Genomic DNA, 25,382 nt, shown 5'->3' with positions numbered 1-25,382 from the left:
GGCTACCTCATCTGTAACTAGCACCTGCTCCCTCCTCAGGGTGGCACCACACCCTCATTAACAGCAGGATGATGGCTGTGTAGGTATGTCAAGGTGAGATGAGCAAAGTTCAGAGAAAGGGCTGGCCCTGAGACCACTTCCTTCCCACAACACCCACTCTGAGCTGCATTCTGCCTTTCTGTCTTACAAAGGGACCAAGTCCCAGAGTTAACAGGCAGTTTGACTGGCAAAGGTTTTGGAATCTGACTCATTGGACAGGAAAGCAACACTGGGTGGAGTTTCTTCCTCACCCTGAGCCCTCCGAGGCCCGGCTCTTTGCCTGCTGAGGACGGGTAGCTTTCCTGGGCCAGCATAATCTTGTGGTCAGATCTAGCCTGGAGATGTGGGGGCAGGAGGCTGTGGGAGCAATGCCCAGATACAATGCTGGAAGAGCAGACAGCCATGGACCTTGGGAAGGGCTGGAGGTCTGTCTGCCCTCCAATGAATAGGTTACAGGTCTGTTACCACATCCCACATCTGTTACCACACTAGACACAAAGTCCAGAAAATATGCATTTACTGGCACACTCCCGAGACAGTCCTGGGAGGCGGATGCTCAAAGGCCCTTGTACCCATCAAATCCCAGGTTCTAGGATGCAACAACCAGGGCCACCAGCCTGAGAATGTGGCACCGTGTGGCTACAGATAGGGAAAGATCAAGGTTGGCATAAAGTCATGGTGCTGGTGAGGGGGCCCTTGGCCCCAGGGCAAAGGCCACTTGAACAACCTGGAGGTGGATGGAACCCCAAGATGAAGACGTGGATTTGCCAGGGAGCAGGGGTAGTATAAATGTACCCTCTTGACTCCCCTTCAAGTCACAAGGCCCAAGAATTCTTCAAGTGTACCCAGTGTGGGGTAACAGAGACCCCAGGTACCACCTGGAATCAGGCAGAAGGCGAGAGTCATAAAAAATGTTCATGATGGAGTGTGGCGGCCTGGCAGAAGCCTGGTGGCCACTGGCAACAGAAACTACTCGGCCCTCCAGGATGGGTGAGCGAACACAATAGGCCTTTTCTTGGCCCAGCGGGAGAACACAGCCTTCTCAGTAATGAAGCGATGGGCACTCCGTGGCGCCTGCTCATGCAAAAGGTACATCTGACACTCATCCAGCCGGCCCTTCTCGAAGTAGTGGTAAGGCACGGAAGGAGGGCTCTTCTCACTGTTGGAAGGGAACAGGGTCAGGTGGGACAGACAGGGGACCCCAGAGCCGTCTGCCTCCAGCTGCTAAGGCCCAGGGACACCCACATCTGGACAGATGGCAGGAGGTCGGCAGGTATGGAGCACAGTGGCCGGGGCTCAAAAACTGCTTCTTGCAAGCTGGGTGACTCTGGGTTAGAGAAGTACCTCCTGGAGTGAGTGAGGTGCTCAGCTCCAGGGAGAACAAGTCACTCAAAGGGACTCCCATGCCCCTAGTTTTCAGAGGTACTTTGAGGGCCAGCCATGGCAGGGGCCCTGCTCTTACATCTCTAATACCACAACTAAATCTATCTGGTGTTTTATTAAAATAGCTAGGTGTCAAGAGATAGCTTAGTGGTTAAGAGCACTGGCTGCTCTTCCAGAGGACCTGAGTTCAATTCCCAGCACCAATATGGTGACTCACAACCATCTGCAGTGGGATCTGATGCCTCTTCTGGCATAAAGTCATTAGAGCACTCATATACATAAAATTAATCTTAAAAAATAGATATAGGCGGGGCGGTGGTGGTGCACGCCTTTAATCCCAGCACTCGGGAGGCAGAGGCAGGCGGATCTCTGTGAATTTCATACCAGTCTGGTCTACAGAGCTAGTTCCTGGACAGCCTCCAAAGCCACAGAGAAACCCTGCCTCAGAAAAACCAAAAACAACAACAACAAAAATAGATATATGCTTTAAGGGGGTGAGCAACACTTTTAAAGATTATTCCATTAGGATGGTCCGATCCAAGGCCCATTTTGTCAAATCTTTTTGGCAACTTAAAATTTTTTTGCATTTATTTATTTGTGTGTGGTGGGTTGGCAAGAACCTGCCACAGTGTACATGTGGAGGTCAAAAGATGCATTAAGAGTATGTCCTCTCTTTTCACGATGTCAAGTCACAGTGTCAAAGGTTAGACACACCTGCTCTGATGGCTCACCAACCTTCTGAGAAAACTACAAGTTTCTGTTTTCGTTTGAGATTTTTGGGAGGCTCTCAAAAAAAGGGCTCGCCTTGAACTTGATTTGGTGCCAAGGCTGGCTCTGATCTGATTCTCCCTCCTCCATCTCCTAAGTAGGATCACTACACCCAGCTAGAGGTTACACTTTTCCCCAAAGGCCTGCTCATAGACCCTCTGGCTCAAGGCCTCACACCCTCCCCTCCTACCCCCTACCCCAGCTTGGGTGCCAGTCTGACCTGCAATAGCTGTCACTGACCATCCCGTAGACCACGATCTCCTCACACAGCTGCAGGGCCAGGATCATGGTGAACCAACCAGTGCTGAGGAAGGAACCTGACTGCCTCCTGGGGAGGATGGGACACTGTCAATGGCCCCTCCTGACATCCCTCCCCTACTCCCCACCTGATGACTAGAAAGGGGTCCTGGGGAGGATGAGGAAGAGGCAGCGAGCTGGCCTGAGGCCAGCTGTGAGTCGGGGCAGAGCTGCACACAAACCCAAGTCTCATCAGTCTTCCCACCCAAGCTGATGATGCCACCAGGGCCTGGGGAGACCCCAGTGCAGGAGCACACAGTGACAGTCTGTTCAAGACCCTGCCTCCGCTGTAGGGCACCCAACTCACTCCTGAGCCTCAGTACCCAACTGTGAAACGGGGAGACTTCCAGGTGGCTTTGAAGAGGAACCCGTTAGCCTTGTCCATGCCTCCCCCCATTCCACTTGGGTCAAGGTGCTGTGGCCGCCCCAGGTCTCAGATGGCTGGGTACTCTCCACACAGAGGGGCACTCCCTCTGACAGTACAGGCTGGCTCCCCCATTCAGGCTGAGCACAGCCAGCACCTGCCCCACATGGTGCTAACACATAAACAAAAGTGATGTCAGATGGTGACAGCCTCTGAAAAGACTAGGAAAGAGGAGTGGATGCAGAACACAGTGTGTGTGTGGGGGGGGGACAGGCCACTCCAGAGGGGGTGGCCCAGGGGGGGCTTTCCTCAGGAAGGGATAGTTCATTTAGACCAGACAGAGACAATCATGGAAAATTCTAGAATATTCTAGCAGAAGGAACAGTGCATGCAGCTGGGGACAAGTGTGAACATCTGAGGATGGGGGCAGGGGCACAGGCATGTAGATGAGGTGCCACTGGGAACCCTGAGGACCCTTTTAGATGAGGTATTAAAGAGGTATCCGATGAGGGTGCTTAGCTTAGGACCTGAGACCTGAAAACAGTTAGGTTTTTTGTTTGCTCATTTTTTGAGACAAAGGTAGCCCAGGCTCACCTCAACCAAACTCCCTATGCAGCTGAGGATGCCCTTGAACTCCTGGCTGTCCTGACTCTACCTCATGGGTACTGGGATTACAGAGGTGTGCAAGGTCAGTTTATTTTGTGCTGGGGATGGAACCCAGGGCCTCACGCATGCTAGGCAAGCACCCTGCCAATGGCACTACATCCCTAGCCTGAAGGCAGCTACTCTGATTGCAACTGTTACTCAGTTATCTGGAACAGACCTCAGAGGACACCTCCAATCTTACAGCATTTCCTAGCACAAAGAGGCTCTTGGAGAAGGCAAGCCCCAGGTCCCCGGCTCACCGGTTCTTGCCCGTCTCCTCCTGGAAGATCTGGTCACAGTAGGCCATCATGTGTTCAGTGAAGGTATACACCTGCAGGCCGGGGTACATTCTGGTAAGCTGCAGCAATGTGCGGTAGGTGCGGCCGCCCAGCGTCCGGTCCATGTGCCTGCCCTGGCCCCACACCACATAGAGTGTGTCTTGAGCCTGCTGGAAATAGTGTGAGTAGTTTCGCAGAAGCAGTGGCACACTCGTGTGCGAGATCACGCGCAAGGTGCTGCGCTGGCCCACATCCTCCTCAAAGCCCACAGTGGGTGCTTGGTTCATGCGTAGCACACACTCAGCACCATCAATCTGGGCACCCAGGCCTGAACCCAGCATCTGGCCAGAGCTGGACACCACTGCACAGCTGTGGCAAACCTCTCGGATAAGGGGCTGTAGAGGAAAGTAGAGAAGAATCAGAAAACCTCAGCACCAGCTGCCACCACCTGCCCACCACACCCACCCACCTGCCCCACCACACCCACCCACCTGCCCCACCACACACACCCACCTGTCCCACCTGCCCCATCCTACCTATTAATCTGCCTGATAGTTGGATCAGTTCCAAGGACTAAGATTTACTACTTTTTATTTTCTTTGTCCTTTTTTTTCTTTTCCTTTTTTTTTTTTTTTTTTTTTTTTTGTTGTGTGTGTGTGTGTGCTGTGTGTGTGTGTGTTTCCAAGGCAGGGTTTCTCTGTGGCTTTGGAGGCTGTCCTGGAACTCGCTCTTGTAGACCAGGCTGGTCTCGAACTCACAGAAATCCGCCTGCTTCTGCCTCCCAAGTGCTGGGATTAAAGGCGTGCGCCACCAACGCCCTGCCTTTTGTTTTCATTTTTAAAATTTGTGTATGTGCATATGTGTGTGCACAGGGGTGGGTGTGTGGGTGTCAGAGGTTGACACTTGGTTCTTCCTCAATCCAGTGCTCTTAACCTCTGAGCCTTCTCTCTGGCCCCATCGTCAGGTTTTGTAATGAGTGTTTTCATCCATTAGGCTACCTGGCTGGTCCCAGTTTTCATTTGTGATATAAAGTCTCACTTTGTTGCTTAGGTATGTCTTGAACTTGTTGCATTTCTCCTGTTTCAACTTCACAAATGCTCAGATTATAGGTGGCAACCACCAGGTTTGCCCCCAAAGACCAAAGTTTGCCTACTTTGCAAGCCAGGCATGTGAAAATGACTTCCAAGCTTCCTTATAGCCAGCATTGCTGCTGTTCCCAAGGCCTTAAAAAGTCCCTACATTACTAGGACCTTGTTAAGGATACAGGAGCAAATATTTATAAGGCACTAAGAATGGCATTGGCTCAGGCTGGAAGTCAGGTGTTTGTTAAGTAAACACTAACCTCAGCTCTTCAGAGCCCTCCTAGACCCCTCCCTGCCCTGTCCAAGCCCAACCATACTGCATGGAGTTTATAATAGGAGGGTTTTCAGTAAGAGGGGTCTTCCATGTCCAACCCATGGCAGCTTTGGCGGTCTGGTTCCTAGCCTAAATCCTGGCTCCATCCCTTGCTAGCTCTATGGCCCAGGGTGGGGGCATATCACCTCTCATCTGTGAAGTGGGTGTGGACACATCAGCTGGTCCTCTTGAGAATGCAAGAGAAAGCACAGGAAATAAGGAGTGGGGACACAGGATGGTCTTGGGGACAGGCTGCCAAAGTCAGCAGGCTAGAACACAGTGGAGTGGACAAATGCCTCAGGGCTGCCCTAGCAAAGGGGCATAAGAGAACTTTTGGGAGTGACAGAAAAGTTCTATGTCACCATGGTGAGGGCTATTCATGTTCTCCTACTTCTGTCAAAACTCACTGTCTGGCAGTGGTGGCGCACACCTTTAGTCCCAGCACTTGGGAGGCAGAGGCAGGTGGATCTCTTTGAGTTCAAGGTAAGCCTGGTCTACAGAGTGAGTTCCAGGCCAGCCAGGGCTATATAGTAAGACTCTGTCTATAACAAAAAGCTCTATTGAACTTCATATGAATAATTGGTAATTCTTTTACAAATTCATACAGTTCAATAAAGTAGACTGTTTACTTTTATGTGTGCTTGCCTGTGTCTTTTTTGGTCATTCTCCACCACGTATATTGATTGAAACAGGGTCTCAATGGCAACACACTGAGAACCCTGCTTTATTAGCTAATCTGGCTAACTATCTTACCCTGGAGGATCCCACCTCTGCTTTCCCAAAGAAGGTATTACAGCAAGCTACCATGCCGACCTAGCTTTTTGTGGGTCCTGGGGGTCCACACTCCACTCCTTACACTTGCACGGCACACACTTTACAACTGAGCCATTTCTCAAATCCTGCCCCACCTCTTCTGAGATAGGGTCTTATTATATAGAGACTGACATGGAACTCAAGTGCTGGGGTGACAGATGTGAGCCACCACATAGACCACAGGCTCAGGAAGGGCCACTGTCTCCAATTTGTTAGAGGTAAACAATGTCAGGGCTCCCACGGTAAGGCTGGGCCCTCACCTGGAGGAACTCAAGTTTATAGAGGCTGTGAAAGATACAGGGTCATTAATTCCACTCAATAAAAGACATTGTGAAATCCCCTCAGGTACGTTTTTTATTTGATAAAATGTTGATTTAAGGACTCATATTTTCTGTACCACAGTGTTAAAAAAAAAAAAAGTTCTGAACCAGGCAGGGTCGGGCAAGCCTATGATCCCAGCACTTGGGCATGTGGCAGGAGGATCAGTCACACAGCCACACAGCAGGGTCCAGGCCAGCCAGGGCTATGTGAGACCCTCTCTGAAAAAAGCAGAAAACAAACAAACAAACAAAAAACAACAAAAAGACTTCCTTGTTGTGCTGTCAGCCTGAGGCTGTCTTAGCAATTGGGAGATGTCTATTCTGATCCTAGTCACCAATGGCCCCATCAAGTGTCCTTGCACTGGCCCTCACTCTTACAAGTGTGTAAAAGTATCCCTGTTGACGTTCAATATCTGGATTTCCCACTTAAAAAAAACAAATGGAAGCTGAGGAAAGCAATCAGGGATGAAATAAGGACCCGAGTTCAATCTCCAGACCCTGTATAAGGAAGGGAAGGAGGGGGAGAAGGAAGGAGGGGGGAAAAGGGCGAGGAAGGGTGAGTGTATGAACTTCCCAGCACTATAGAAGCAGAAATAGGTAGACCCCTAAGGTTCACTGGCCAGTCTAGCTAACTTAATTCCAGGCAATGGGAGAGCCTATTTCAAAAAATAAAAAAATAAATAAGTAAAGGTGGACAATGCCCGAGAAACAACACCCAAAATTGACCTCTACACACACATATCACACACACACACACACACACACACACACACACACACACACACACACCACACACACACACACACACACACACACACACACACAAGTTCTGTGACGGCCAAAGTGGCTAACTCTGGTCACATTATGACAGATTGCACAGGGTCCACCCAGCACACCCTGGCATTTGTCCCACCTGGCCATTCTTGGGGAGTGCAGAGTTCACACCCCCAGGAGTTTTTTTGCTTTGCTTTGGTTTGGTTTTTGGTCTTAGGAATTGAACCTAACACCCATCCTTGCTCAAAAGTGACACGCTAGACTGAGCTACAGTCCCAGCCCAGCCCAGCCCAGCCCAGGTATTTTCATCTCTTCATCAAATAGTCCCATGGCAGCTGTGCTGGGCACGGTCTGCCAGTCACCCTTGACTCCTCAAAGCAGCCCAACATAGGCAAGAATGGCTTGAATGGTCCTTCATAGATGAGGAGGTGGCTGAGACTGAAGGGATGAGGGACCACGTGTCTCCAGCAAGCCAGAGCGTGCCCCTAAGGCTAAGAGCCACCTAACTAAGAACCAGAATTTTAGTGCCAAAAACTAGACCGGATGGCATAGGCAGCTGTTAAATGTGAAACATGACATATAGGGTCTCTGATATCAGGGTCAAAGATGAGAATGCCCCCTTGCCATATCAGGTAGAGCAACTATGGGGACAGGAGCCATGGCTCATCTTGTGAGCCCTGGGATCATATATAACCTCAGTCTATGTTGGCCCTTTATCCTCAGCTGCCACACAATGCCAAACACTGCAGGAAACCAGCCATGCCTGCTGAGCATACAGTGTGGAGACACAGAAGTCTAAAGATACACAGTATACACAGACACACAATGGCAGTCCCAAGTGGCCAGCCACCCTTTCATCCCAGCATACAGCTGGGAGGAGCCAGGCCATATCTGCTCAGTGCAAACCCTATTTCCTCCTACACCTTGAGAGCTCAGAGAGGAGCAGTGACTGGCAGCAGGCACAGAGCTGGTGAGCAGGGAAGCCAAGCTCAGAGTGTAGGCTGGCTTGCCACCAGCCCAGGTCTCATTGCTTCCTAGAGATGGGACACTCTGGCCACCTTTGCATTTCCTGGCTGACTCACCTTCCCATCTGGCACGCTGCTGTAGCCACTGAAGTGCAGGGGCCCTGGCACAGTGGGTCTGGGTGCCAAAGGGAGGTGGGGGTCCAGGCAGGTAGCCAGGCAGAGGGGCAGGCAGGCCCAATAGCACAGGAAGATGTAGACAGCGGAGAATGTCAAGGTGCACAGTATGAGGAGCAGAAGGCGACCCTGAAAGAGACAGCGGTGATGGGCCTGTGGGGTACTTGTGTATAGCCCACAGCCTCCCCGTGTAGAACCTCTTCAGTAGAATTCAATCTCCATTGATAAGGCCTTCTTCAGGGATGACTAGCTCTTGGCCTTTGAAACTACAGATAGCCCCCCAAATTCCTTCTTCCAAGTCAGGACATCCACTTGGGATGAAGCCGACACACTGCTCAAAACCACACAGCAAGGGTTCGGGGTACAGGCTGGGGTCTTAAACCCAAATTGCAGAACCCAAATTCTCACCTAATACCCAGATACACTCTGCAGTCTGGAGTCTCTATCTCAATGGCCTTCAGCCCAGGCCAGTGTTGCCCCTCCATCACCTCCATCACCTCCATCACCCTGCCCCCAGCTGGCAGTGTCACCCTGCCCCCAGTGTGTCACCTTGACTAGGATCTGGGTGGACAGAAGGCTCAGTGGTGACAACAGCGTTTTTTGCACCTGCACAAGAACCCATGTAGGATGCCTCACAACCACCCATTATGTAGATAAGTAGATAAGACAGACTAGATAGATGTCTCCAGGCATGACAGCTCATCCCTTGCCTGAGGCAGGATTGTTACAAATTTGAGGCCAACATGGGGTACACAGTGAGTTCCAGGCTAGCCTGGGCTACAGACTGAGACTCTGTTTCAAAACACGAAGACAGACAAACAAACAAACAAGACAGACGAACAAACAAAAAACAGAAGATGCCTTCAATAGTTGGAATGCTTCTGCTCAGCCACTTCCACCTCTAGCATGATACACCAATGGCCACAGCAAGAGACCCTCTGACCCTCTCACCCCATACTCACTCAAAGTGCCCAGCAAGCTCTGGAGGAGCAATGCCCCAGGTCACCATCTGCTGGGCCATCCATCTCAATACCTGTAACTCTCGGAGCACCAATTTTCTAGGCCCAAGGCCATTCCAGAGGAAATGCTAGGTGCTGGCCAGTATGCCCAGAAAACAAGAAGTGCAGAGCAGCCCCTGGCAATCCTGCCAGGGGCCCACCCTTCCTTGTCTGTTCACAAGCCACACCAGCTTCTAAAAATAAATCTTCTCTGTATGGCCAGCTGTCCAGGAGACAGGGTTCACAGCCCCAGGCCTCAGGCTCTGCATAGCAACTGGCCCCTGCCCACATGGGAGCAGAGACCTTGACTCAGGCAGTAATTAATCTGCCTGCCCCAACATTCAAGGGGCTCGCCAGTAAATGCAAGGGGAGAGGCCCTGCCCTGAACCTTCACACCATCTCACTCCATCAACTGAGTGACATTGTACCGTTGCTTTCATTTCAAGGTGATCAAAGCAAAGTGAAACCAAAAAGGGAAGTCAGTAGCCTGGGGTGGCAGCCTCCAGAGCAGGGAGGTAGCAGGTAACACAGGGGTAACCACCCAGGCTGTGGGTGGGACTCTGTGTTAGGGTATGTGTTTAGCGTGTGCCTGGCTCTGAGTTCCATTCCCAACACCAAAAGAAGTGTGTGTGTGTGTGGGGGGGGGGGATCACTATAACTCCTGGCATGGGAAAGTGGCTGAGAAGCTCTGCTCAGGTTGCCCCCAAATCCCCAGTGAGCTTTCTTCCATGTCACTTACCCGGGCCTTCATGCTGTCTGTGCCCTCAGCAATCTGGAGGCTGCTGTCTCCAGAGCTTGGGATGGGAAGGGCTGGAAGCTGGTCCTATGATATGAGGGAAACTGAGGCAAGGGAAGAGGGTAGATCCAGGTCAAGGCAAATGGGCCCAGGAACCAACAGCCTTAAAGTCTCCAAGCATGCGACAACGTGCCCATCCTAAAAGATGTGGGTTCAGAGACCCTGCCAAACCAATCCCCATTGTGTAGATGGAGGATAGACAGAAGAGGCGCTGTCGGCTCAAGGTCATCCAGTTGGTCAAAGGCAGGCAAAAAGACAGGAGCAGAGATTTCTTCCCCACCCATCCCACCTCGCTACCGCGGGGCGGAGAGGCCTGGGGCGGGCAGGATGTGGAGTTTTTCACCCTGCTAGATTCCACCGTCCCCTCCCCAAGCTGGGCGCTAACCAGACGGGCAGGCTGGGGCGCACCGGGGGCTCACGGTGCCCTGCTCGGAGCTCCATGTCCGGTGGGCCTGGCCAGAGGGCCTGGAACTGGCCCCGGATGGGAGGCGGTGCTGCGGTTCCACGGGATGGAGGATGGAGTCGCGCAGCCCGGGGCCATGGGCGGGGCCTGCTGGAGGGGCGGAGGCTTTGGGCACAGGGGGCGGGGTCTACGCATCGGGGGCGGGCGGTGCGTGGCAGTTTCGGAGATCTCTGAGTTGGGGAGGGGGCAAGGTCTTGACGTCTGGGGCATCCCACCCTACTCTGTGTGCCAAGGGCATGAAAGAAAGAGGAAGAGATTTCCAGATCTGAGCCACCCTGCAATGGCTGCCTGGCCGGGGAGACTTGAGGTTCTCCATTTCTGGAACTGCCGGGGAAGTGACAGGCGGACAGGAAATGAAGCAAGAGTTAAGCAGCCCTGGTTTTCAGACTGGTAGGGCTGTCAGCGCAAATGAAGTGCAAGATGTGAATTTGAATCTGAAATTCCGATGGGCAATGTTGAAACATGTTTTCGTTTTTAAGTCCCATATATTTCAGGCGGACCTCGAATTTACCAGGATCAGGCTGCCTCTGCTCGCTGAAACAGATGGTTGAGCGCTGGGATTAATGGCTCCGGTTGTTTTCAGTATAGGTTTTCTGTATTTTGTCAATGCAGCCTTTGCCTGAGCCCCTCCCCCTCCCCCCCACCCCGCTCTGTAAAGTGGGAAAAATAAACCTGTCCTAGTAATGAAGAGCAGAGGTGGCTCAGGGCACTACCAGAAAATTCTGTAGTCCCAGAGAGGCACTTTGGCTTGTTTTTTTGGAGTTCCCACTGTCCTCTCACTGGCCTATGAACCCCTGGGGATGAGAATGGTGTCCATCGAAGCCACCTTCTGAGCGATCACACCCAGCTCACTCCTACCTCAGGGGCTTGACTTGCTGCACTACTCTACCTGGACTGCTCCAGTCACCTGCCTTGTGGGGCTCCTTGCCACTCAGCTCAAACCTCAACTCCTCAGGACCCTCGCCAACCACCCTTTCCAACAGCACACCCCAAATTTATTTTATTATTTCAGACAGGATCTTTCTTTTTTTCTTTCTTTGAGACAGGGTTTCTCTGTGTAGCTTTGGAGCCTATCCTGGCACTTGCTCTGTAGACCAGGCTGGCCTGGAACTCAGAGATCCGCCTGCCTCTGCCTCCCGAGTGCTGGGATTAAAGGCGTGCGCCACCAACGCCCAGCCAGACAGGATCTTTCTATGTAGCTATCCCAGTCTGCTTTCTGTTGCTTCGACAAACACCATGACCAAAAAGCAACATGGGGAGAAAAGTTTATTTCTGCTCATACTTCCCACATCGCAGCACATTGCTGAGGTTAAGTCAGGGCAGGAACTCAAGGCAAGAACGTGGAGGCAGGAACTGAAGCAGAAGTCATGGAGGAGTGCTGCTCACTGGCTTTCTCCTCAGGTTCACATTCAACCACCATTCTCTCTCTCTCTCTCTCTCTCTCTCTCTCTCTCTCTCTCTCTCTCATTTTGATTTTTGAGACAGGGTTTCTCTGTGTAACAGCCATGACTGTCCTGAAACTAGATCTGTAGACCAGGCTGACCTTGAACTCACAGAGATCCGCCTGTCTCTGTCTCCTGAGTGCTGGGATCAGAGGCTTGTGCTCCACCACCACCCAGCATCAACCACCTTTCTTATACCACTCAGGAACATCTGCCCAGGGGAGGCTTGGGCCTGCCACATCAGCCATTAATCAAAAAAAAAGAAGGAAGAAGGAGGAGGAGGAGGAGGAGGAGGAGGAGGAGCAGGAACAGGAGGAGAGGGAGGGAGGGAAGGAAGGAAGGAAAGAAGGAAGGGAGAAGGAAGAAAGGCCCCCCAAAGACATGCCTATAGGTCTATGATAGAGGCAGTTCCTCAACTGAGGTTTCCCCTTCCCAGATGACCCTCCTCTGTGTTGATTTGAAAACCCACCAGCACACTCCAGGCTAGTCTGGGACCCTGCTCAGCTCCACAAATGCTGGGGTTACAGGCATTAGCCACCCCACCCCACTCCCCAGCTGTGCACCGTGAAGTCACTCTGTGAATCATTCCTCTGTTCTCATGCACATGTACTGTTAGACTCAGCTGTGTGTGTGATGTTCTCAGTCACCCACAGCACCCACTCAAAAAAATAACAAGGCAGGAGAGCCAGCCGTCCTGGGTCTCTGCAGTGACTTCCCTCTCAGCCTCAGGCCTTGTCAAGGTTCCCTGCCAGAAGGGTGGTTGTCACCTTTGTATGTGACTTCAGGGCTCTGAGATCAAGCTCAATCCCATGGGAGTCAGACCCCAGATGTGGCAGCAGGTCCCAGGTCTGAGTCTGGCACCTGCTACCTTCCTACGTTCCTGTGTGGACACCTCTGGGTGGCAGCAGAAGCCGAACATTATTTCTCAACTTCCTGCCAACCAAGAGGAAATCCCTGCAGCTGTGCCAGCACAGAGTAATAATCATCTAAGAACGCCCAGAACAGCCACGTGTCTTTTTGAAAAGTGCCAATTCCTGGAATGTTCCAATGAAGCCAGCCTCTTGTGCTCTCCCCTCCCTGCCCTCTCCCACCAGTCACTTTTCAAAGTCTGGCCATATCTGATGGGTCAGCAGAACAGTTATTGAGAGGCATTTCCAGGGTCCTGCCTGGCCAGTCTTGGGGGGTATCCCTCACCCCCACAGCCCCACAACGCTACTTCTTGATGACAGTAGGCACACTGTCCAAACTGGACAAGCAGGATACAAGCTAAGCAACTGCTAAACCTTGCCAAGTCAGGATAAGACAGTCTTTCGAATCTTCCTTCTTCTAAATATGGTCTGTTAGATAGTCTAGGCCTTAGCCAAAGTTGGTTGCCCCTATGTTACCGTGAGACCTTGGGAGACTGTCCAGGCAGCCAGCTGTTTCTGTCATTTCTTGCACCTTTTGGAAGTCACCTGCTTACACTTCTTGCTTACTCAGGTAATATTTTCCTTCTCAGGTCTTTGATGGGGTTGAAGACTAGATAAGTCACAGTCACTATCCTCTTGTATCTTAGCTAAGGCATTTTAGGTACAAGACTTAGTCTCCTCAGCATAGGACAGCTATTGGAATAATCTCTGTTATTTGCCAATTACCTACAGCCTGAGCATTTAGTGTGTGTTTCTTGCTTGATGCTGTTGATTATAGTTCTAAGTGTATGTTTTTTTGTTTTTTAACCTTTTCTTTCTCCTGGACAATACTTGCTCTTATTGTATATAGTTATGTATTAGGTTTAGAACCCTCTGATTTAGATAAAAAGGGGAATTGTTGTGGGAACTCATTCAGCCAATAGGGTACTGACCCATTAAGGTGTGGTCTCAGTGCTACATGTGAACAGATAAGGGGGAGCAGAAGCTTGTTCTCACTCTCTTGGATGGTGGTGGCACATCAAATCACAGCTTTCAGCAGAAGACCATGGCAGTTCCCTACCTTAATTGTCATTCGAGAGTGACTCCCCAACAAATACCTGACCTCCCCTTTTTCAGGGCTCTTGAGGACTCTATTACAATCATCCATCACAGATGTTTCTTTTCTCCCAAGTTTCAGGTCCGTCACTGTGCCCTTGGCCTGGGACCCAACAGGGACACGTGTAACCCTTCTGGTCTCAGAAGTTAAGGTCTGTTCCTCCTGACCACCAGTGAGGTGATTTGGTAATGGTTCATTTCTCCAGGACTTTGACCCCAGGCTTCTCCCTAGATCTATGTATCCCAGGAGAGCACCTATTGTAGGATAGCTGTCCAGGCAGTGTCAATGTGTTCCTGAGGGTTGTGTGTGTGCTTTCTATTCACACATTAGACTACAGAGGCACAGGGGGTTAGCACCATGCCCTAAAAAACAGCAAGCTCTAGAACACTTTGGAAGAAAAGGCCATTGAGCAAAATTGAATCAGATTGGAGTCACAGGCCATGTTGGTTTCCCAGAAGAAGGAAAAGAGGTGGTTAGGGGTTCTATAGGCTATTCCAAAATCACCAGACTAGCTACTGAGACTTCCTGTCATTCAAGATCAACAGTGACCTTTGAGGACCCACACACACACCAATTCCATGAAGGCCTTTCCTCTGCCTCCCTCATCTTTACCCACTTGTCTCCTAGAGGGCCACTGTGGAGCCTTAATCAGAGCTGGGAATTGGGAGGCCTAGTGTCCAGGGCTGGTCTTGCTCCTAACCTGCACCATAAAACCCCTGGACTAGTTCCCCCCATTGGGACAAGCGGGTAGAGACTCCACTCTCCCCCTTCGCCAGAGTATAAGGCTAGGACTATAGGAGCTGGGTGGCCAAGACTGTAAATTCCCAGGCACAAGGCATGGCTCAGGCTGGTTCCAGCATTTATTGCTGAATGGTCTCTCTCACCCCCTTCACCCTGTGAGCCTCCATTTCGCGGTCTGTAAAAAGAGAATACCAACATTTTTAATAGTAAATGAGCTAAGGGGGTGGGGGTGAGGGATCCTTGCTTTAAAAGGCGCAGCACCATCACCGAATGGAGCGGAGTAGTTACAGCATTAGTTAGGGGATGCTACCCTCCTGTGGCTAATAGGAGGAACTGCAGGTTAGCTCCCTGGATACTGCTGGAAAATTGTTGCGGGTGGGCACATGCCCATTGTCTAGATGAGGAGAACGCAGACAGGTGGGAGTCACTGGGTGTGCGTCTCCACCCACTGACGGAGGCGACGGGCGTACTGAGCCGGGCTGACGGTGGAGAAGGACTGGCCTGGATAGCGCATCATCTTCCACAAATGCTCCAGCCGTTTGCGAAACCCATAGACAGTGGTCAGATCCACCAAGCCCAGAAAATAACGTTGGTCTGGCCCGTCCAAGATATGGAGGGCGTTGGGAACGTCGGGCAGCAGCCGGCGGTTCTGGCCCTCCGTTCCCCATGTGTTTGGTGCACCATGTACGGACCTAGGTGTGGGAATAGGATAAAGCTGTCCCCTCCCAGCCAGTGAGCTACGCTAGAAGGCTGAGGAAACAGTGTAGCTGACAGTCAGGTATCGGCCACAAGTGGCTGTCGAGCCCTTGAAACATAGCCAGAGTCATGGGAAATATCAGGCTCTAATATAAACTAAACTTCAAAGTCACTACTGAGAGGCCGGAGGGGCTCTTGTAGAGGACCAGAGTTCAGCTCCCAGCATGCACCAACAGCACCTCAAAACTGCCGGTAACTCCTGCTCCTGTAACTCCAGGGGATCCAACGTCATTTCTGGCCTTCACAGGCAGTGCACTCATGTTTACACACATGTAATTTTTTTTGGGGGGGGTCTGAGACAGGGTTTCTCTGTGGCTTTGGAGGCTGTCCTGGAACTGGTTCTTGTAGACCAGGCTGGCCTCGAACTCACAGAGGTCTGCCTGCCTCTGCCTCCCCAGTGCTGGGGTCAAAGGTGTGCACCACCAACACCCAGCGACACACACTGGTAATTTTAAAATACAATCTTTTAAGATGGAAGTATGAAAATAATGCAAATGGTCTTCTTGGTTGATGAAATAAAATAATAGAATTTTTTGTTTTTGGATTTTTGAAACAAAGTTTCTCTGCGTAAAAGCACTGACTGTCCTGGAGGGCACTGGAATTCTGGCCTCCAAGTGCTGGGATTAAAGGCTTGCACACCACACATGGCATAATCAAATATATTAATTCAATATTATTTAAGATATTTTTTAATTTAATTATTTTATGTTCATTAGTGTTTTGCCATGGGCGTCAAGTCCTCTGGAACTGGAGTTAAAGTTCTGAGCTGCCATGTGGGTGCTGGGAATTGAACCTGGGTTCTCTGGAAGAGCAGTCAGTGCTCTTTTTTTTTTTTTTTTTTTCTGAGACAGGGTTTCTCTGTGTAGCTTTGGAGCCTGTCCTGGCACTCCCTCTGGAGACCAGGCTGGCCTCAAACTCACAGAGATTCGCCTGCCTCTGCCTCCCGAGTGCTGGGATTAAAGACGTGCACCACCAACACCCGGCTTTTTTTGGTTTTTCGAGACAGGGTTTCACTGTGTAGCTTTGGAGCGACTCCTGGCACTCCCTCTGGAGACCAGGCTGGCCTCGAACTCACAGAGGTCCGCCTGCCTCTGCCTCCCAAGTGCTGGGATTAAAGGCGTGCGCCACTAACACCTGGCTGCAGTCAGTGCTCTTAACCATTGAGCCATCTCTCCACCCCCATCAATATTATTTTTCATCTGTGTAACAGACCTGGCTGTGCTAGAACTAGCTTTGTAGACCAGGCTGACCTTGAACTCACAGAGATCTGCCTGCTTCCTGTCTCCTGATTACTGGGATCAAAGGTGTGCGTCACCACGCCAGGCCTTGGTGTACTAGGTTAACTGACAACTGAGCTACATCTCCAGCCTTTTTGTTTGTTTTTGAGACAGGGTTTCTCTGTGTAACAGTCCAGGCTGTCCTGGAACTCACTCTGTAGACAAGGCTGGCCTTGAACTCACTTAAGTGCTGGGATTAAAGGTGTGTACCACCATTACCCAGCGTTTTTGTTTTGTTTTAAACTTTATAAATGAGGCTACCAGGAAAAAATTAATTCTGTATTTCAAAGAGGGGAGGACCAATCTCAGTCATTTAGGTCACACAAACTGGTCCTCATCTTATATCTCTTAAACCTGTTTGAGGGTAGTCTAATCCTAGAAACCTTAGGCTCATAGAGCTGAAGAACTGAGAACAGTTTGTAGACCTGTGATCTCCTTTAAATATATTTTTAGAAGCAGATTCAATTTCTGTACCTTGTCCTGTAGGGGACGCTATGGAGCAGTGGTTCTCAACCTTCCTAAAGCTGCGACCCTTTAATACAGTTCTCATGTCTTGATGACCCCCCATTATAAAATTACTTTCGTTGTTACTTTGTAACTATAATTTCGCTACTTTGTGAATCATAATGTAAATATCTAATATGTAGGCTATTTGGTATGCAGCCCAAAGTGGTTTAAGACCCACAGGTTGAGAACCACTGCTTTAGGGCTTTATTCCTGTGTTGAGGGCGGGCTCTTGGAGAAAAGACAACCAATGAGAGACAAGACCCACCATAGTACCAACCAATCAAAATGGGTGGCAGAAGAGCCTGGGCAGAATTAACCTGGAAGCTGGGGAGGTGTGGGTCGGCGACGAAGAGCCTATTGAGAAATATTTCAACATGACTATCCTATGCAAACTGGGACTTGGCAGTGCTCAGCCTGACACATTAGCAGTGGGTAAGATCTGAGCCGGAGCCCGCGTTGGTGGTGCACGCCTTTAATCCCAGCACTCGGGAGGCAGAGGCAGGCAGATCTCTGAGTTCGAGGCCAGCCTGGTCTCCAGAGCGAGTGCCAGGATAGGCTCCAAAGCTACACAGAGAAACCCTGTCTCGAAAAACAAACAAAAAGATCTGAGCCGGGGATGCCCCTTCACCCTCTGATCCAGACAGTGGTTGGGCTGACTGTGTGGGGATCCTACTCAAATTCCTCCACCCTCGAGGCCTCTGCCATAGATGGGGCAGGCATCGAAGCTGAAGAGAGCTGAGGGTATCATCATTTCCTTCCCCCGTCTGTGCAATAGACCAATGGGCTTGGGTTCCAGGTTGGTGTTATTTGAGACAGGGTCTCACTCTGTAGACCAGGCTGACCTTGCACTCCGAGCTCCACTTGCCTCTGCCGCGCCCCCTTCCCCCTTCGCCCCCCAGTGCTGGGATTAAAGGCCTGCTTTAAGACCACATCTAGCAGGCTTGGCCTCTTAAATGACCTTTCTATTCAACCACCAGGTGAGCCTTGGGAACTGCTATCAGAATAGAAGCCCTTTGACTTCCCACACCTGCTCTGAGCTTGATTGTCACATTTGAAAGTGAGAAACAGTTCATGGTCTCAGTGGGGGTCACATTCTACATGGATGGAGTGACAGTTACTTCTACACAGCACACGATGATGCCAGTGGTGATAACTTCAGGGGTCTAGACTGGGTAAGAGGGCACAAAACTAGACGGGTCTTGTCCCTGTTCAGAAACCTCTGTTGGCCCCATCTGTTCTGTCAGAAAATAGGCAGACTACTCAAAACATCATTAAAAGGCTTTGTCCAGGTGAGACTCCTTCAGTTCTGTCCCCCAGCAGCCACGCTACTCACACACACACACACACACACACACACACACACACACACACAGTGCTTCCCGGCCTTCAAGCCCGTGCCATGCCACCAGGGGGGAGGCAGTCTTACACCTTCACTGACTATCTTTCCACACCTGCCCTCACCATTGCACCAGGAGGCAATGCTCACCTGAAAGTGCGGAAAATGCTGAACCGGTCCTTTTCGTCTTCGTGGAGAAGCTGAAAGGCCACCAGGAGACTGTAGTCCAGCACATTCAGGTCCCGCAGGAAGGTGGTGTCCAGCTCTAGCTGGCGGAGGAACCAGCTCCGCTGGGACCCTGTGAGAGCACCAGACCCTGCCTGAGTCCTCATCATGTGTTCACTGCACCTGCACTTGCCCCCAAAGTATGAATGTCATGGCCATCCCCATCCTATGATTTGCCTTGTACCCCCAGTTGTGTAAATCTGGAACACAGGTTTGAATCCTGGGCTGCTAAGAATTTGGGCAAAGGGCAGTACTAGGGACCCCCCCCCCTTCCAAACCTCACCCTGAATGGAGGAAAAGAAGCATGTGACTCACCCAGGCGAATGGTCTTTCCCTCAAAGTTGAGGTCCTTCAGCACCAGGAGAAGGGGGCTGCCCTCGGGGACTGGCTCCACCCATCGGCTCTGCTCGCAGGCCTTGATGTCATACCTGAGAGGTGGGGTACACACAGAAACCATTGGAAGCAAGAGCTTCCCAGATGTGACTGTTCCTATGTGGTTTAAATCACTATGGATGACACCGCTAAACCTCAGCACCCCCCTAGTCTGTGTCCCCATGTTAGAGATGGAGAAATAGAGACTCAAGCATTCCTTTATCTTGCCTGTGTCACAGTAAGGAACAGAACAAGGATCTGAACTCAGACCTTTGCAAGTCCAACCTAGGTGTGAGTCCTACCTTGCCTGTTTCTTAGTACCTTGTCTTCCAGGAGAGGACCCCACCAGCTCTCCAATTTTAACTACATTTATTTCTTCTTTTATTTTGGGGTTTTTATTTTATTTTATTTTTACTTTTCTGAGACAGGGTTTCTCTGTGTAACAGTCCTGGCTGTTCTGGAACTTGCTTTGAAGACCAGGCTGGCCTTGAATTTACAGAGATTTGCCTGACTCTGTCTTCCAAGTGCTGGGATTAAAGGTGTGTGCCACCACCAGGCCATTTATTGATTTCTATGTGCATGTGTGAGTGCATGGTCCTGTAAGTGACTAGAAAGAGTTGGTTATTGCTTTCCACCATATGGGTCCTGGGGATTGAACTCAGGTCCTCAGGCTTGCCTGAAAGTGGCTTTACTGACTGAACCATCTTACCTGTCTTGTTCTCTGATCCTATTAGACTTCCTCCGTTTCCCGACTATAAAATGAAGATGGCTAGTACAATGTGGTGGGCTGTAATCCCAGTAATGGGGAGACAAGGCAAGAGGATGAGAAGTTGGAGGCTAACCTGGACTATGGAGACTGTTTCAAACTAAAAATTAAACAAACAAACAAACAAAAAAGACCTAGAGAGAGATGTAGCTCAGTGGTGAGTCTAGCATGTACAAAACACTGGGTTCTGTCCCAGTGCCAGCCCCTTAAAAGATAAAAGAATGCAAACAACTCAACACATTTTTAAAAGAAGTGCCTCCCACCTACTGGGTCTTGGGAGGATCAGTTCTTCCTGAGCCTATTTGGCAGTCTAACGGTCTCAGACTGCACTTTCCCTGTGGAACCGGAACCTGGACCCGTTCCAGATGGACTCACCTCTCAGAGATGCGGCTGACAGGGTAGAAGACGCTCTGCATGATGATGAAGTACTTCTGGGGACAGGAGTGGGGAGTGAGGGGGGCACGGACCTCACCCTCCAGCAGCCCCCACTGCTGAGCCACCTCACCTCTGCCACACCCACCTTTTTCCCTTGAGCCACCCGCAGACTGTGCACTCCTGAAAGAGGAGAAGGCACCAGATGAAGGCCTCTAACTCCACAATCACGGATCCATGTGACCGGAGTTCCCTGCTCCAGGCGGCGCATCTTTCTCAAGACCCACCTCATACCTGGGCCTGTCACTCCAGTCCCGCCCCCCCAGACTCCCTTCTGAATCTGTGTCCCTTCTGAGTCAGTGCTGTCCCACCTGAAACACAGGCCCAAATCAGCCACTTTGGACCCCGCCCCAGGATCCGCCCCGTTCCCAGAACCCGCCCTCCCCAGGCACTTAGATGTTTAGAACCCGCCCCAAGCCGCGTGCGTACCCAGCAACCGTGCCAGCAGCGTGTGTGGGTGCCGAAGAAGGTGCTGCACATAGCGGGGCAGGTGGGCGAGGAGCACCTGCACTTCGTGGCGTCTCTGGGTCTTTAGAAAGAAGCGCTGGTCGTGACTGCGGGTGAGAAAGAGCAGTCACTGTCCAGGTTTGACGGGAGCCGTTCCGAGCGGTCTCTTTCTTGCCCCTAGTTTTGCACGAGAATGGATGTGTCTGGCCACTCTCCCTCACTTCATCCCACCTTCATCTGACCCTGACCCTCTCTGCCTTTGGCCGTCCCGCCAGCCTGGAACCGAGTCCCCACCCAGCCCCACCCCTGCTTCAAGCTCACGACAGGAAGAAGCTGGCTTTGCTCTTGGAAGTGCTGAGAAATTGAAGGTAGGGGCCACGGGGGCCCAGAGTAGCCTGATAGTCCTCTTCAGTTAGGCCTAGGTATCGCCTCAGGCGAGCAAAAGCTGGGCCAGCCAGGGTGCACAGCTCGAAGCCCTGTAGGGGAGAAAGCAGCCCCAAGGGAGTCCATCCACGCGGGTCCCAGTGTATGAAGCTGCCCCTGCTTTGGAAGAAGTAGGACCCAGCAAGGTCCTGGGAACAAGAATCGCTCCCACTCACAGATGAGGAAGAGGGGGCCAAGGCAGACAATTCCTTCTGGGCTCCTTACCTCTTCGTGAACCTGGGTCATGACTTCCGAGAAATCCTTCTGGGTGGGAGGTCCCTGCAGAGGTGGGTGGAGGGGTTCAGAGAAACTCAGGGTCTGCCATGGCCTACCCAGAGATTGGGAATACAACACTTGACCTTGTCCATTACTTTAGCAAACAGGGACCCGACCGAGGAGTCTTGTCAGCCTGAGTTGGGCAGCTGGGTTTCTGGCTCACCCAGGGTTGGAGGAAGGATGGGTGTGACCTGAGAGGCAGGGCCCCATGGATGTGTCTTATCGCCCACCCCTGAGTGTTCAGGGGTGTGAGTTCAAGTCTGATACATGCTTTCAAACACTCATCCCAGAGAAAGGAAAGGCCCCTGAAGCCAAGTGATCTGCCAGGGGTAGCCTGTGAGAGCCAGACTGGAGAAGGCTGACTGGGGTATCGAGCAGAAATCTGAAGGGAGATGGACTGGAGAAACAGGGTCCTCAGCACTGGTAGTCAGGGGCAGAGTAAGAGGGTTCAAGTGTTTGGAGCCAAGAAGTGTGTGGGTGAGACTGGACAGCCAGCCCGGCCAACAACAGCATCTTTGAGCTGTACTTAGTCCCAAGGGACCATAGGAGATTTTTGCAGGTGATGAGGTCAGGCTGTGGTCCAGGGAATTGCCTCCAGATATGGCGGTTGGACTGTGCACGTGTGTGCGCACACAGACAACATACAGGCTCACCCGTCTACTGGATTGCTGAGCTGGCAGTTAGGTTACACTTTCTGCTGAGCCAGCGTGGGCCCCAGCCGGAGAGCTCCAGAGAGGATTGGCTGGGTAAAGCTGGGTGGAGGTGGGGTCCCTTCTTAACCATATAAGCTGGCAGGGCCCAGGAGCCTCAGCAACCTGGGGGTAGTAACCCCTCTACCCATTATACAGATGGGGATACTGAGACCTAGAGAAAGAGAGGCCCACCTGAAGCACACATCCACCACTTGAAGCAGGGAGTCCCTTACACCTCCTACGCTTTCCAGTTTCCCACCCCAGAATTTCTGCTTCCTGACACATTTCCTGCCTCCCTCTTTTTGGTAGGTCTCTCTGACCCCCAGAGTCACAGTATTAGGGAGACGGATAGCCAGCCGGGTCTCCATCCCTCTTGGAGTTTGAGGTGCATGGGATGGAGTTCACCTTGGGTGGGTTCTCCTTGAAGACCTCGGTGGCAGCCCACAGCCCTTCCTGCATCATGCGTGTCATCCTGTGCAGCTCATGCCCTGGATTGATCTCAAACAGGCCCACTCGATTGTGCTTGTCTCGAAGGCCACGCCACAAGAGGCCTCGGCGATCCCCTGGGACAACCGCCCTGCTTCCAACCTCCAGGGAAGGGGCGGGGATCTGATGGGAAGAAGAGGCACAGGAAACAAAGAGCACATGGTGAGGGCTCTGAAAGGGAAGTGCACAGGTTCAAATGCTACTTCCACTAACCGGGAATCTTCCCTCTGTCTTTATCGGCTCCACTTTCCTTGGCCATAAAACATAGGGATAGTGCTAGAGCCACTCCCCAGGCACCTGGCACGTGGTATCCAAATAGGGTGTAGACAGAGCATGCCTTCCTTCTTTTTTCACTTTTTAAATTTATTCTATGTGCTTTTACATCATGTATATTGAACCTATTCATTTCCCACCCTGCATCCACTCCACAGCATGCCTTCTTGTAGTCAAGTCCAGTTGAGTCTGACTGGCCCTCGGAGGCTACCTTAGGTCAGTCAGGTGCCTTATTTTTCCCTCTGTAACATGTAAGGCCTGTTACTATCTGCTACTGTTGTGTCTGAGCTGCCTTCAAAGGAAGCCTAGCCAGCAGGTGCTAGGATGCTAGGAGATTCAGTGACCCCTATTCTCTCCTCTGTGCTGTGTTCTTCTGTGCCAGCAAGAAGGGTCAAATGGATGCAGAAGTCAGACCAGTTGACCCATTGCTACTGGAGACCCATTATGTGCTCAAAGCTGAGTGCTTGAGCTCTTAACAGCCGTATGGAAGAGCTTATCATCCTCATTTCCCTGATGAGGAAACTGAGGAAGACCTGGGTGGGGAGGCACCCCCTAATCCCCATCCCCTTCATACCTGCGCCCAGGTGGGGCGTGTCCTGATCTTTCCAGAGCAAAGTCCCACCCTGATGAGATGGGGGCGTGTCCACGCCTCTGGCTAAGAGGAAGGCGGGACCTGCTCACTCACCCTTCTCTCTTCTGTCCCTGCTCCATCTCGGCACCTACCTCGCGGGGCCCAGGGCTTGGAGCGGCCATCGCCCCCAGCTGCAGCTTCTCTGGCTTTGGCTGTGTCCCCGAGGCCCCAATGCAGGAATCAGGCCCCACCTCTGCACTGCGACTGGCCAATCGCGAAGATCCTGTCCTGGTTGTGCCCAATCCGCGAGGGGAGCGCGGGCCTTTGCGTACAGGTCCCACCTCCGCGGCTGCAGCATCCTGAGGACCCTGGTCCTGGCCGGGCGGGGCCGCTGATCGTTGGCGGGAGTGCCGGAGAATAGGCTTCCTGGCCTCGGTTGCTCCCGATCTGCGAGGGGGGCGCTGGTGTTTGCCTGCGGGCCCCACCTCCGCTGCTGCAGCATCCTCCGGACCCTGGTCCTGGCCGGGCGGGGCCGCTGGGTATTGGTTGGGGTGCCGGAGAGAAAGCTTTCTTCTCAATTTCCTTCTGAACCAAGGACGTGCCTTTCTGGTACTGGCCCTGGAGGCAGGTAGCCTAAATCGTGTTCTTCCGGTCTTTGTAGCCATGAAATTCCCATTGACTGTCTCTCAGGTGAAGAAACTAAAAGCATAGAAAGAAGTGTCTATCACCAGGTCTTATAGAAGTCGGCACACTCTTTCGTGTGAATTGAAGCACCCACTGGGGGCCAGAGCAGTGCCAGACTCCAGAGATTTTGTAGTGAACTAGCTGGAAGGATACAGCTGCTAGTCTGATCTTTTAAAAGCATAGACGGGATGATGTCACCCTTGTATTTTAAGCCTCCGGTGACTTTCCTTGGCAGTGGAACAGAATTCAAACTCCTCACCATGGCCCAGGCCATCTGCTCTACTCTAGACTTGACTCCAAACACCTGCCTGCCCTGAGCCTCAGCTGCAAGCTTCCACCTCTGGGCTTCCCACTTCCTGGGCTCCCTAGTAGAAGTCTGACTGGACTTTTACTTGCCTTGATCCTTCTTGCCACCTTGCAGGACTCTATGCACTTCCTCCTCACTCTGGGTCACATGACCTTTGTTCTCATCACCCTTGACATGAGCAGAGATTGTCTTGCTCATGTATTGGTTTATTACATCAAACCTTTTAAAATGAGAGTGCCACCAGGGCAGGAACCACATGGACCTCAATTCCTGCCTCAGTGCCCAGCACAAACTGGTGCTTGAAAAGTATAGATTGGAATGATGGGAGTAGGGGGTGCAGAGGGACTTGATGTGTTCCCCACAAGTAAGAGACCACAGTGGCTGTAGAAATTAGAGATCCTGTCATGCAGAGCCTTGGGATGGTGGGAAGGACAACCCACAGGGAAGGTAGTAGTGAAGATGAAAAAGATGTTTACATATGCTGGCTAAAAAACTGTTTATTCATCTTTAAAATTATGTATGTGTGTCTGTGTGCACATTTGTGTGGGTGTCAGTGGCATCTACAAGTGTCAAGTCCTCCGGAACTGGAATTGCAGGCAGTTGAAGTCACTTAATGTGGGTGCTAGGACTGAACTCTGGTCCTCTGGAATAGCTGCTAAAACATCTCTCCAGCCCAATATGTATTTTTGAGAAGCAATCAGAAGCCAGACTGGTAGGGGAAGCCCAGTGAGAGACCCTCGCTTTTTTTAGGAAGAGATGGTTGCTTTGTATCCAAAAGGTGGCTGGAGAGGGTATGAGCAAAGGAGAGTGCAGTTGTGTAGATGAGAGATGGGGAAAGAGAGCCAGGGTGAGGGACTCAAGCTTAAGCTTCTAGAAGTGCTTAAGTACTTAAA

General features: G+C 51.5%; 2 protein-coding genes across 6 annotated transcripts; both read right to left on the bottom strand.

Annotated features, from left to right (window-relative positions):
- Positions 1-539: 539 nt before the first annotated feature.
- St6galnac4 (ST6 N-acetylgalactosaminide alpha-2,6-sialyltransferase 4) lies at positions 540-10,554 on the bottom strand. Of its 4 annotated transcripts, none has more exons than XM_027423797.2 (6): positions 10,395-10,554; positions 9,953-10,053; positions 8,159-8,344; positions 3,757-4,169; positions 2,411-2,518; positions 540-1,198 (listed from the first exon to the last, which is right to left on the bottom strand). In XM_027423797.2, exons 2-6 carry the CDS (start codon positions 9,962-9,964, stop codon positions 1,009-1,011), a joined length of 909 nt encoding a protein of 302 aa, XP_027279598.1. In that variant the 5' UTR covers positions 9,965-10,053; positions 10,395-10,554; the 3' UTR covers positions 540-1,008. The 4 variants fall into 4 exon arrangements, with proteins under 4 accessions (XP_027279598.1, XP_027279599.1, XP_035302437.1 ...); XM_027423798.2 differs by having other exon boundaries at positions 10,418-10,553; XM_035446546.1 differs by lacking the exon at positions 8,159-8,344.
- A 1,178-nt stretch (positions 10,555-11,732) lies between these two features.
- Pip5kl1 (phosphatidylinositol-4-phosphate 5-kinase like 1) lies at positions 11,733-24,197 on the bottom strand. Of its 2 annotated transcripts, none has more exons than XM_027423803.2 (10): positions 23,651-24,197; positions 22,574-22,777; positions 21,426-21,479; positions 21,099-21,253; positions 20,760-20,884; positions 20,419-20,453; positions 20,274-20,329; positions 19,076-19,188; positions 18,686-18,833; positions 11,733-14,834 (listed from the first exon to the last, which is right to left on the bottom strand). In XM_027423803.2, the coding sequence occupies exons 1-10, from the start codon at positions 24,161-24,163 to the stop codon at positions 14,567-14,569; spliced, it is 1,671 nt and encodes a 556-aa protein (XP_027279604.1). In that variant the 5' UTR covers positions 24,164-24,197; the 3' UTR covers positions 11,733-14,566. The 2 variants fall into 2 exon arrangements, with proteins under 2 accessions (XP_027279604.1, XP_027279603.1); XM_027423802.2 differs by having other exon boundaries at positions 14,761-15,351.
- Between the last annotated feature and the right edge of the window lie 1,185 nt (positions 24,198-25,382).

This window comes from Cricetulus griseus, chromosome 6, assembly GCF_003668045.3.
Source record: "Cricetulus griseus strain 17A/GY chromosome 6, alternate assembly CriGri-PICRH-1.0, whole genome shotgun sequence".
In the NCBI taxonomy this organism is placed as follows: domain Eukaryota; kingdom Metazoa; phylum Chordata; class Mammalia; order Rodentia; family Cricetidae; genus Cricetulus; species Cricetulus griseus.
The sequence above is the reverse complement of the archived record's forward strand: the minus strand, read 5'-3'. Positions and strand labels throughout refer to the sequence as shown.

What these genes read in the sequence shown, in the direction of transcription:
- St6galnac4 (XM_027423797.2), bottom strand. An exon ending in GCAGCGTGCCAGATGGGAAG is followed by an intron (nt 4,170 to 8,158) that starts GTGAGTCAGCCA and finishes TTTCCTCTACAG; the next exon opens with CCCCTTATCCGAGAGGTTTG. An exon ending in GTCAGTGACAGCTATTGCAG is followed by an intron (nt 1,199 to 2,410) that starts GTCAGACTGGCA and finishes CCCTTCCAACAG; the next exon opens with TGAGAAGAGCCCTCCTTCCG.
- Pip5kl1 (XM_027423803.2), bottom strand. Translation starts at nt 24,163, where the DNA reads ATGGCTACAAAGACCGGAAGAACACGATTTAGGCTACCTGCCTCCAGG. An exon ending in CAAGCCCTGGGCCCCGCGAG is followed by an intron (nt 22,778 to 23,650) that starts GTAGGTGCCGAG and finishes TCTTCCCATCAG; the next exon opens with ATCCCCGCCCCTTCCCTGGA. An exon ending in TGACCCAGGTTCACGAAGAG is followed by an intron (nt 21,254 to 21,425) that starts GTAAGGAGCCCA and finishes TCTCCCCTACAG; the next exon opens with GGCTTCGAGCTGTGCACCCT.